Source organism: Heterocephalus glaber, unplaced genomic scaffold (genome assembly GCF_053883595.1).
Source record: "Heterocephalus glaber isolate CG9 unplaced genomic scaffold, H.glaber_assembly_v1.0 deba00001452, whole genome shotgun sequence".
NCBI lineage: Eukaryota > Metazoa > Chordata > Mammalia > Rodentia > Bathyergidae > Heterocephalus > Heterocephalus glaber.
In genome coordinates, this window is record NW_028258302.1 from 6,858,607 (window position 1) to 6,871,243 (window position 12,637).

The following is a 12,637-nucleotide window of genomic DNA, read 5'->3' on the forward strand; positions in this document are numbered from 1 at the left end:
ACTCCCAGCTTCTTGGCCCATACAGAGCTCTCTCTGGGGGTGGGGGCTGTGTTCAAGTACCCCAGGGAGCTGCTAGACTGGCCAACCTTTATTTCCACTTTGGGGGCCAAAAGTGCACAGAACCCTCAGAGAAGATAGTCCCAGGACCAGACAGTTGTAACCAGAGACCCAGAGCACCCCTGCCCTAGCTGCTGTGCAAGTCCAGGGAGGTTTCCAGGGAGGAGTGACACCTGTGCTGACTCCCAGAGAGGGGCGGGGCTGAGAAGGCAGGCCTTCCGTCTAGGATAAGACGTGCACTGAAATCTCAGACACCGGAGGAGAGGCCAGTGAGGAGGGCAGGGCAGGGCGGAAAGTAATTTGGCCTTCCCGGAGTGAAAATTGGGAGGGGTGGGCAGGAAAGTGAGGCTGGAGGGGTGAGAAGTCTCTAAACTATACTGAGACGATTATAGGAGCCATGGGGAAACACACACACACACACACACACACACACACACACGCACACACACTGGGGCTTGAACCCAGGACCTTCATACTGAGCTACACCCCCAGTCCTTTTTTATTTTTTATTTTGAGACAGGGACTCAGTAAATCACTAAACTGCCCAAGCTGGGCTTGAAATTGTGACCCTCCTGCCTCAGCCTCCTGGAATGCCAGGATTACAGGCATGCATCACCACACCTTGCTTGTAAGACTTTAAGCAAGGGAATGATCAGGTTGGATTTACACTAAAGAAAAAACGTACTGAAGATGGCAATGTCCAGTGAGCAGGATACTGCTTAATACTCACTTCAAAGGGGGAGTGTGAAGACTAAACCATACACCCCACATGTGGGCCAGGCATATGCTCACCCTCTGCTCCCCACTGAGACGGGGGCCGCTTAGACACACTCTGGCCATCTCAGCAGAGACCCTGCTTCTGCTGAAGACCCTGCCTCCTCCTGCTGTCATTCAGCCTCTTGCCCATCCCAAACCCTGGGACAGAATCAGGGCTATCCTCTTGTCCCTCTGTTTTGTTTTGTTTTGTTTTGTTTTGTTTTGTTTTGTTTGGTACCGGGGATCGAACTTGGGTCCTTGCACTTGCGCAGCAGGCGGCGAAACCACCGAGCTAAATCCCTGGCCCTTAAAACATTTTTGATCTTTTTTTTTTTGGTACCAGGGATCAAACTCGGGTCCCTGCGCTTGCATAGCAGGCAGCGAAACTACTGAGCTAAATCCCCGGCCCCCTCTTGTCCCTCTGTATCCATGGACGGTTGACCCCAGGACCTCCGTGCATACCCAAATCTTCTGATGCTCAAGGCCCTTACATAAAGTGGCGTAGTATTTGCATATATGCACATTCTTCTGTATACTTTACATCTTTTCTAGATGACTTGTAATACCTAATATAAGGTAAATACTGCGTAAACAACTTCTACTATACTACTATCTAAGGAATGGTGACAAGAGGGAAAAAGTCTTCATGTTCTGCTTGGACAGAAATTTTAAAAACCATTTTTGATCCGAGGTTGGGTGATGTGGAATGGAACTATGGATATAGTAGGCCAACAGTGTTAGTTTGGGCAAGATTAGGACTAGACTTTCTTGCCTTCGTTTAAGTGTGCTCCAAGCGTCTCCTCTGTTCCATAGACCTTCAAAGAAAAAAATCAACATCATGCCTTCCAGAGGGGGCTGTTAAGAGGGTGCAGGAAAAGCAGCAATTTAGCATCAATTAGGAACATCTTAGAAACCACAGGGGCCCAGCACCGTGAGAAAGGTCTGCTGTGTGGGCTCCAGGGTTTATCACTCAGCATCTTTGCATGAGCTGTCATTGACTGAACTGGGGTTGGAGGTTGAGATGGCAATAGCCATGGAGAGTCAAGTACAGCCAAAGGGGTTCCCAGCCAGCTCTCCAGGCTCAGGACGGAGTGGCAGAGCAGGGGATGCAACGGAGAGAGCAGGCTGGACACCAGGGTGGAAGGCAGTTAGTGAGGGAAGAGTGTGGACAAGGAGGAGCTCTGACCATGACCTTCAGACTCAGTTTCCCCACTTGTGGGAGGAAGCCAATCTAGATTGTCAAAGTACAGTGCTACTTCAATTCACAAACTTGATTCTTTCCATGATTCCAGTCGCAAACTGAGTTGGACAAGAACCAAATCAAACTTGATGGTTAGGTTCAAGGTTGGCCTTATGGGGAAATTTGAGGCAGTGTTTCTCATCTAAGACTGTTTGCGACCAGAATCGCAGAGAGAATTGAGCTGGTGAGCTGAGATACCACTGTATATATTTCTAAAAGTCAGACACATGATTCTTCTGCAAATGTAGACCAAACACGTTTCAAAGATGGGAGAGTCCTGTCGGATGGTGAAGCTGGCCTGCTGAGCAAGCGAGGAACTGAATGTTCATAGGGTAGATTAAGACTATCAGGTTAGACACAAAATGGATTAATCTCCTGAAAAGCAGTAAACCTACAACCTTGGGGATTATCTTTTCTGCCAGACACAAATCCGAATGTTCACCCAGAGTCCAGGCCTTTAACCAGTAGCTAACGACAAAGTCAAAGGCAAGTATGTTCCCCTGGGGAGTTAAGTAATCCTGGGCAGTCTGGGTAAGCAATGTTTGCTTGTCATTCAGAAAGAATATATTGCTCCCCTTCCGCCTGTTTCCAAGTTTGGGATTGTTTTTCACAGCCCCCAAGCTCTGCTTTGCTCCTCTGGGGACTGCCCAATCCACTCTGCTGCTGTTTCTTCTCAGTCCAGCAGAAGCTGGCTCCTCCTGCTCCCCCTTCTTCTTGGCTCCTTCCCTCACCAGCCCCTCCCAGCCCTAGAGCTGGCACTGCAGGAAGAGCTGGGGCTGGGCTGCCCAGGCATTAAGCCATGTTCTCCTGGATCATAGGCTGGGGCCTGACCATTGACCAGACTGGACTCAGCCTGACCCCTGAAGAGACAAGCTGACCATTCATTGCCTACCTGTCCCAGGCAGCAAGGTGAAAAGGCTCTGGGTCTAACATGGATGATGAAAGAGGTGAGAGGACTCCTGGAGTCCCCTCTTTATCCCCTCTTTTAGGGGAAGAAATATTCTGAGGAACTTGGTGGTCTCCAGACTCTGTGTTCTTTGTCTTCCCAAAGTAAGTCCCCCATGGTGGACAAGCAGAATTCAGCATTTATGATGCATGAGGCTGGGCATTTCAAGTGAAGTGTTTCATCAAGTACTATAAAGGGGATGATCCCCATTTTGTAGAAGAAGAAACAGGCTGAGGGTCCCCCTTGGCATCGTCCTCACAGACACGAGTTCTGAGTTGACTCCAAGTCCAGTCCTCCCATAGGTTCATATGTCATCTCCCACAGGGCCCTGGGGTGGCCCTCACTAGGGAGGGTGCAGAAGGTGGGGCTGGAGCTTACCTGAGAGGCCACACCTGGATTTACACGAACCTCTCCCTCCAGGATCTCTATGCGCTAGACCTGGAGCCCTACCGCTACTCAGGAGTGAACCTGACAGGGTTCCGAATCCTCAATGTGGACAACCCCCACGTCTCGGCCATCGTGGAGAAGTGGTCCATGGAGCGGCTGCAGGCGGCTCCCCGGGCAGAGTCTGGGCTGTTGGACGGAGTGATGATGGTACGGCAGGCAACCGAGTGGGTGGGGCCCCAGGGGGTCCCCCTTTCCTTCCTCTGTCCCACCTTCCTTTCCTTCCTTCTGTCCTTCCTTTGCATTTCTTTCCTCCCTCCCACCACTTCTTAAGACCTGCTAGACTCAGCCAGACCCCAGAAGAGGGGCCTGGGACACAAAGATGAGTCACACACAGTCTCTGAGCCTCAGTTTCCTTTGGGGACAATGGGCTCAACAGGATGGTCTTGTAGGTGATGAGGGCCCCATCAAGTGGGAGTGCGGTCATGTAAACAACTGGTTACAGATAACAGGGATAAGGACTAGGCATCCTGGCTGAGGAACTTTCTGGGGAGGCTATAATGGATGGGGTCAGGGTAGGGGGGCCGAGGACTCGAGGGCTGAGGATTGGCCTCAGACAGGCCCTGGCCCTCCCTGCAGACCGACGCAGCCTTACTGTACGACGCCGTACACATCGTGTCCGTGTGTTACCAGCGGGCGCCCCAGATGACCGTGAATTCCCTGCAGTGCCACCGGCACAAGGCCTGGCGTTTTGGTGGCCGCTTCATGAACTTCATCAAAGAGGTGAGTCCCATGACCCCCACCCGGGCATCCGCTGAGGCCCTGATGATCCAGAGCTGCAGAGCAGTGGAGAGCCCAGAGTTGGGACCCAGACTGACTTTTATTCCGTGAGAATTTCACAGGCTGCCTCAGGTCTCCGAGCCTGAGTTTCCTTGGGTAAAAAATGGGCTCTGTAGGACCAGTCTTCCAGGTGACCGGAGGCCTAAGTCATTGGTCCATAGTGAGTGCCCAGTAGGTGGTCAGTTTTGTCAGTAGGCTTCAAAGTACAACAGCAACCCACAGCAAGCCAGAGAAACTTGCAGAGCCTCAGTGGCCTCACCTGTAAAATGGAGCATGAAGCATGGACACCTCATGGAGATGCTCTGAGGGGAAATGAGATGCCGCATGGGAAGCGTTAGGGCAGTGTGAGGCTCAATAAATAATAATTGGCTCACGTCATGAGCCCATCAGCCAGCTTCCCATGGGGTCCCAGCTGGGCCTCTGTTCTGGCAACTGCTGAGGTCCCATCCGCAGAACTGATTTCCGAGGAGCAAAGAGCGTGAAACCTGTCCTGCTGCTGAGCTGACCGTGGAACACAGTGTCTGCTTTTAATTTCAAAGGATTCTCTATCTGCCACTGTCCTTGTAATCTTTCCAAGTCAGAGTTCGTCGTTGCCACTTTATAGATGGGAGAAGCTAAGCCCTGGGTTTGCATCCTGGCTCCATTGCTCTAAGTCATGTGATTTTGGGGGAGATGACAAACCCCCAGTCTTGAGATAGTAATACTGTCTGCCTTACAGGGTTGTTGGAAGACAGATTGAAAAATTATGTGCAGAGAAGCTGGCCCAGGGCCTGACCAGAGTCTTAGCACGGGAAACAGCAGATGGAGAAGGCTAGAAAGGATGAGATCCACACAGGGTTACGCTGGGCCACAGAAAGTGACCATGTCCAGGACAATAAAGGACATTAGGGGAAGCCTTCTCAGGGGGGTCTGGATAGATGATCTCTCTGTAACAAGCACAGGGGACCAGAAAGGAAGTGGGCTCCCCTGGGAGTTCATTGGGATGCACTGTGCCTAGCTCTGAGCTATGCACCAGGCAGCCAGTGTGACTGAAACAGATGAGTCCCACATATACAGAGCTCCCAGCCCCAGGATGGAGAAGCACCTGCCAAGCCAGGGCTTTATGAATGTTATCCAATGTGCAAAGGTAGGTGTCTTGAGGAACAGGCCCCGGTTAGGGTACCCTGGCCCCAGGCCCAGTGAATGACCCTCGACACTCACGCCCCTTTAAGAGTCCCTGCAGAAACAAACACTCCTCTTGGATCCCCATTAGAGCTGTTGAGGACAAGGGTGGAACATCTGCAGGGCTCACCCTTGATCCCACAGCTGGCCACCACCAGAAGCCAGGTGCCCCGCAGGAGCCCAGCACACAGTCTTCCCTGGGTTCATTTCCAAGTTGCCTGTCTCCCCATCTGACTGCATGACAGTAAATCATTTTAAAGACTTGGCATTTCCGAGAGGAGCTGGAAAATACCAGGCCGGAGTTCAGAGCGTGTGAAGCATCTTTCATTTAGCGAGTGAGTCCTGCGCTGTGGCTGGAGGGGGCGGGCGGGCTGGGAAATGTCAAGGGGAGGAGCCGCCCTCGGCTCCCTGCCAGGTTCCTGCTCGCCCGCCCACGGGTTGGCCACACCTGCTGGCATTTCCTGCCTCTGTAGCTGACAGGGGAAGGCTTCCTCCCAGCTGGTTTGAAGGCACCTGCTGCGATTTCCCCTGGGGGCCAGCAGATAGCCAGAGGGTGTGGGGCCGCCCAGGAGAGGAAGGAGAGTGACTGAGAGCCAGCCTGAGGGAAACTGAGTCTCCCTGTGAAGCCATAAACTGAGGTTTTCACCTTCTCTGCTGAAGCTTTTAATCTCTGACCCCTGATTCCCAGCTCCCTGGGCTCTCTGAGCTTTCCCTGCTTCATTCTGGGTTCCCCAACCCCAAGCCTCCCAGCTCAGCAACTACAGTGAGAGACTACCATGCCCCACTGGAACTTGGGATCTGCCTAGCTCAGTCCCTCTTTGAGCTTCAGTATCCACATTTGTGTCGGCAGGATCAAAATGCAAACTCAGTGGGCTCTTACAAGGTAGGGTAATAAACAGCCCTCTGTGATCAGCTTCCAGCCCAAGTGACTGCTCCTCTTCCCTGGGCAAGGCCAGCCCTCATCCTAGGAGCTCCGTGTGTAGAAGCAACAAAGGAGAAATGATAAACTGCACCACTTAGTCATGATTGTAAATGCAGGCATCATGCTGAGCACTCTACAAATCTCTTTAAATACCTGTTAGGTGGGTAACATGTCCCTGGACCTCATAGAGCTGAGATCACCTGAGCAAAGCCCTCGTTGTAGCCACTTCTGTTCTGCAGCTTCCCCAGCCCCTCCGAGGCTCTGCCCCTCTGCCTTCCTAAGACACCCCTTTGTCCAGATACCCAATACCTGGGAGACTTTACAGTGCCCCAGAGCTGCCCATGTGCATGGAGACTCCCAAGGGTTTAGCTGGGATCCTGTGAACCTGGGAAAGCTTGTGATTGTGCGCATGGGTACTGACCTGTTCATTCTGGCCTGAGGGCACAGGAAGCAGTGTGGCAAAGCCAGGGCTCAGGCAGCTTTCCAGGGCTCAGCCAGCTTTCCAGCACCCAGGTCTTCTACTCCCCATGCCTCTTCTGGACACCTCCTCCTTCTGGACCGTGTGGCCCCAAGTTCTCTCCTCTCTTTGGGCTCCACAGTCAACCTTTGCCCCCAGGACTCTAGGACACATGAGCTTTGTTCTCTCAGACACAGAAAGTTTGGGTATTTAACTACGTATCAGCTGCCACCCTATGTCTAAGGAGGAGGGAGAAGAGGAAACTGGTGCCGACTAAGGGGGTGGCTCTGAGCCCAAAGTCCCATTTGCCTCTGTCTTCTGTACACTGGGTGAGCTGGAATGACTCCTGGTCCCCTCCCCCGGGGCTGCCTTCCAATCTGTACAATGGGAATCACGATCCTCACCTGGCCACATCCCAGGGGTGCTGGGGAGGTCACATGACAAGAAGAGCGGCCATGCCTTGAGGAGTTAATGCCCTGGGCCCACAGGAAAGATAGTAACTGGAGCAGACTTCTTCCTAAAGGGCAGAGAGAAAAGAATTCAGCCTTTGCAGGCCAGGAGGTCTCTGTCTCAAAGATTTCCCTCTGCGGCTGCAATGCAAAAACAACCAGAGACTACCCATAAGCACGTGGGCACCACCGGGTGATAACCAACTACTTACAAAACCTTGCAATACCAGTCCTGCCACCCTGACCAAGAAGATGGACACTTTCCTCCGTCTGGTCGGCCTGAAGTCCTTCCGCTTCTTTCTGTGTTCATGATATTACTGACTATTTTAAAAATGACCGAAGTGACCATTTATCCAGGCCTTGTGTGTGCCAGGCACTGTTCTCAGTATTTTACAGGACTGATTTCACCCTCACAATATTTTGGTAAAATGATTACTGTTATTAGTTCCATCTTATAGCTGAGGAAACTGACGCAGAGAGGTGAAGTGGAATACTTGAGGTCACACAGCTAACTGTGGTTGAAGCTAACACTGACCCCAGAATTCTAAACTAGAATATGCATGGACTTGGGGCTGGGGGGATCCTCAGTCTCCCCTGCCCCTCTGAGGGGTGCTCCAGCTCTCTGGTTTTATAGCCAGAGCCAGCCCATTCCTCTGACTTTTCAGCCTCTAGGCAGGTCCGCCTGCCCCAGCTCTGCCCTCTGCCTTCCTGCCCCTCCCTAGGGATCTGGCAGGGGCTCCCCCTTCCCATGGCTCTGAGGCAGGGGCTCATTTGAGTGCATCCAAGATGGATGTTGTACACGAGAAGGTGCAATGCAAAGCTGGCTAAAGAGCATAATAGAATTTATGGAAATCACTGGCTCACACCGCAGCCCGAGCAATGATGGAGGTGATTATTAATTAATCATGGTCTTGGGGGAACAGTATCAGTGCAAGGAGTAATTAAAATGAAGCATTGTACAGTTGTACCGAATGATGATTTATGAGCCCGAGGAATTGCCGCGCTGCCCTCTCCCCTCCGCAGGCTCAGTGGGAAGGATTAACTGGACGGATTGTTTTCAACAAAACCAGTGGCCTGAGGACGGATTTTGATCTGGACATCATCAGCCTGAAGGAGGATGGCCTGGAGAAGGTGCGTGGACCCAGGGAGGGAGGTCGGTCGGAGGAGCGGGACCCTCAAAATCCTCTTGGGCAAGCTGCAGGCAGAGGCCCAGAGGCAGAGGAGAAGACCCAGTGTAGCTGCCCTCTCAGGGTTCAGCATGCCCAGTGTGCCCTCCACAGATCTGTGGGTCCGGCAGAGACCCCAAGGCTGTGGTCACACTGAGGGGTACAGAGCTCAGTGGCCTGGCTACAGCAGACACCCAGTCCATCACTCTGTGAGCCACGTCCATCGTCCATCGGGGGTGCTTAACCTGGAAAACATAATAAAGGGCTGCCGGGGCAGATGAATATCTGAGTGGCTGCAGGCCTGCCATGGTGCAGAGGGGACAGATATGTCCTTGGGTAAAAAACTTTGTAACCCACAGGGGACACCTGCCTGGGGAGTAGTGGAACTCACTAGATGTCCATTGTTTTTCTGGGAGCCTGGGATTCTCACCCTTGAAGGTTGAAACACTTGGCCTGAGCTCCTCCACTCCCAGTTCTAAGGCCTCTGCTTCCAGAGAGTGTAGACAGGGAAAACAAGCCCACCTGGGGCTGGGACTGCCCAGGCGACTAAGGTCAGAAGGTTTTAAGGAGGCTTGTTCTGATCCCTGGAACCTTCAACATGTTCTGTCAACCAGGCTGCTGGGCTGAGAAGGGGGATTTAACATGAGCCCCAGCATCTCAGCATCCCCTGGGACCCAGGGGCCAGGGGCTCAGCCATACCTGCCCCGCAACAGGTTGGTCCTTGGGAGCTACTTATATGTTTCTCCAACCCTGAGAGAAGACGTGCACAAGGTGCAGGGAACAGAGCGCAGGAAGATTCAGGGGGCCCCCTTTGATGTCACTGGGCCTTCAAGGAATTGACTCTCTTCTCTTCCCTACATTCCCCACATTGGCCCCTGATGTGGATTATTTTAACCCCTGCCATGATTTCCTATCTCACTCTGGAGCCCTCCAAGCTTCTCAAATGTGCACACTTGAATCTTCTCCGAGTACGGATCTGCCCTGCTCCAAAACTGTCCATGGCACCCCAGGGCCAAGTCACTAAGCTTCAGGCTCTCTCTCAGGGGTTCAAGGCTCCCTGAGACACACCCCACCTGGCCTCCCAGACTTAGTCTCAGCTGCTCTCGGAAACGTACCCCACAGTCTGTTGCTCCTGCCCTCTCACACCTCTGTGCCTGTGTCCACGCCATTGCCTGTGTTGTAGGATGTGGTCTTTGTCCCTCAGGCATGGACCGGGCTCAGAGCAATGACCGCATTGCACCTGGTGGCCATGGTTCCTCCATTTACTCCTGAGTTCCTCAACTCATGGGGGCAACTGTGCAGGGTAGGAAGTGGCTAGGGAAACCACACCATTCTTCCACCACATGTTGAATCAGCTCTCTGAGGCAGGAGCTGTAGTCTCTATCCTGAGATCATCAAAGCAGGTTGATCTAATCCCATGCAAACTGAGCACCCGAACAGTTTTCTTCAAGCCATCTTCCAGATTCTGTCCCCCTCCCTCCCCCTGCAGCAGTGAGAGCAGCCCTCCTTCTCAGCAGTACTGTAGTGGGAACAGCATTTGCTCAACTAACTGTCTTATTTTCACTCTCAGCTGCCCATTTCTAGGGAGAGACTAGAATTCTAGTGGTGGAGTTAGATGGCACATGTGCCATCACTTCCTATTCCTGTGCCTGTGGCAGGCATCAGTAATTGATCACTGGAACATGCTTTCCATCTGAGCCCACCTGCAGCATCCTCCAACAGCCCTCCAGGCATCTGGTACAAATTGACCATAGCTAATATTAAAAAACATACCTCTGTTATCCCTAGAAGTACTCTGGCCTGCAGGGTGCTCACCAGAGGCTCCTGGTCACAGCTGCCCGGACCATAAGCAGAGAGCCTCCTCCATCCTAATGGCTCTCTCATCTCTCTCCTCCATAGCACCTGGCTTCTAGAAGAGCATGCAGCTGGAGCTCAGCAGAGCTCAGGGCAAGGTCCCCACCATTGATTCAGCCTTTGACTAATGTTTGCTGAGTACCTCCTGCACCCAGTACTCTGCTCCATACCCTAGCACTGAGCTTGACCCACTTAGGGAAAGAGTCTCTCTGATGCTGCCTGCCTGTCCTCTCTCTTCATGGACTTAGTGGTCTCCTAGGAAGAGATCCTACCAACCGAGAAGGTGCCAAGCCCCAAACACAGCTACTGTGCCTCTCATGTCATCACTTGTGTTTGCTAAGCTGGGTCATAGCTGACCCAGCAAGCTCTAACCAGTGGCTTTGGGAGGATTAAGCCAGAAATTACCCAAGCATAATTACATCTTTCTCTGCTATCTGCTTTGCACAGCTCTCTGAATGTGATGTTTGCGTTCAGCCTTTTTGTGTAATTGATTGAGTTTCCTGAGTACCCCCCAACTGGGCCAAGGACAGAGTGGGCATGCTGAAGCCTTTCTCTAGAGACAGCATCCCAGATAGGGCAGGCTTGGCAGGTTGGGTCAAAAGGGACCTTCTGAAGGCTCAGGGTTTGAGAATGACTTATAAATGTGATTTTTCCCTCCCTCCCTCCTGCCTCAGGCCCTATATCAATGACACTGTGGGGAGAGATTTTGCCACCATGGCCAGGATGTCTGCCAACTTCAGAAGTAAAACCACAAAGCAAATTGCCTTCAAGCCCAGTGGCACCCAAAGCCCCCATGAGGTTCACCCTGCCTTATATCACCAGTTCCGAAATAGCTTCAGAAAGCATGCACGTGTACACACACACACACACACACCACTCCAGCCTGCCAGCCTGTGTACACACAGCTCCTCCTTTTCTCAGTCTACACATGTCTCGGGAACATCTACCCAGTCCAGGCCATCCAGATGCTTTGGAAGGCATCTGGTCCCTGTAGCTAGCACTGAGGCTGAGGCCCAAAGAGTGAGCAGTGGGGTGCCAGGTATCTTCCCAAGAGGTGTCCCCAGACAGAACCTACTCTAGGAATCTTCTCTGCCCCAGGCTGCTTTCCTAGCTCCCTAGAGCTGCCACTGCATTTCTTGTCTGACTGCATTTTCCTTCAGCTGGTGAATCTGCCAGCAAGAGGAGGGGGTGGCAGAACTCAGCATAGTCAATGCTTAGGGAAGGGGTGGGGGGGCAGCAAGGTTATCTGTCATCAGAGTGGTTAGCTCAAGATATGCAGGGAATGACGATGATGACTGGGAAGGAGATGATCTTGTTAATGTGGAGAAAGGAAGGATAGAATGAGGACTCAGCACCCTGTCTTCTGTCTGTCTGTCCACACAGGTTGGTGTCTGGAGTCCTGCTGATGGGCTCAACATCACAGAGGTTGCCAAAGGCCGGGGCCCTAACGTCACTGATTCTCTGACAAACAGGTCTCTCATCGTCACCACTGTGCTGGTAAGAACGTGCCATCCCAGTAGGAGGGCTGTCTGACTCAGAGCGGACAGACCACTCACACCAGAGCGGCCTCTCCACTCTCCCCACTTGGCACATACTGGCCACCTCTTATGAGGTTTCTGGGAGCCTGAAGGTGATGGCCTGGGGCTGTAGGAAGGTCGAAAATGTAAGGTCGCTCAGAAAAGTCTTAGAGAGCAACTGCTCAGGCCATAATTGGGGTCAAAGTCAGGAGGTCAAACTGCCCCTTGCAGGAGGACTCATGACTGCCTCTCCACTTTGGTTCCCAGGGAAAAGGCCCTTCCCTCCGTCCCTCCAGGTGTGATGGGTGCTGCAGCCACCTCCAGAGAGCCTGGTGGGTGCCAAAAGCCTACATATGTGCCATGCTCTGCAGCATCCTATCCCAAGAACTGGTACCATGACCCCCTTGCCTGAAGGGACTTGCATCCCAACTTCTCCCTGACCCTTCCTTTGTCCTTCACTCTCCTCCTTCAGAAGGAGGACTGAGCACTGCTTCTCTCCCCTGACACATTTCAACCCACAAAGTAGCTTTTGGGGTCCCCATGCTCTCTGCACCTGACAGCCCAGTACTGCACAAGACAGACACAGACCACTGGCTCCTTTTACTGATGGATGTTATGCTCATTCTGTGAGGCCAGTGCCTGCTGGAAAGCCACCGTGGCATGCAAAGGCTCAGGAGGAGCCTTCTCAAGATCACAGCACTGCTCTTGGGGGCCCAAACAGAAACAACTTTGGAGAGGCACCCCAATCACTCCTGGGTAGAATCTGACCCTAGACCCTTTGAAAATAATTCAGACCTTCATCAGCTTCTCTTTATAATGCAGCAAATAAATCTGTAAGGACCGCGTGCTCAGGTTGTTCATCTACACAGAAGGGAGCTCAGCCTGTTT

General features: G+C 52.5%; 1 protein-coding gene across 2 annotated transcripts in view; it reads left to right on the plus strand.

The window, feature by feature from the left end:
- The window catches only part of Grik3 (glutamate ionotropic receptor kainate type subunit 3), a 210,904-nt gene that overhangs the window by 150,027 nt on the left and 48,240 nt on the right, over positions 1-12,637 (plus strand). For both annotated transcript variants that reach the window (XM_087215258.1, XM_004850974.4), the window contains exons 6-9: positions 3,420-3,593; positions 4,023-4,166; positions 8,236-8,343; positions 11,616-11,729. In XM_087215258.1, the coding sequence (XP_087071384.1) occupies positions 3,420-3,593; positions 4,023-4,166; positions 8,236-8,343; positions 11,616-11,729 (540 nt within the window). The remainder of the gene's footprint in view (positions 1-3,419; positions 3,594-4,022; positions 4,167-8,235; positions 8,344-11,615; positions 11,730-12,637) is intronic.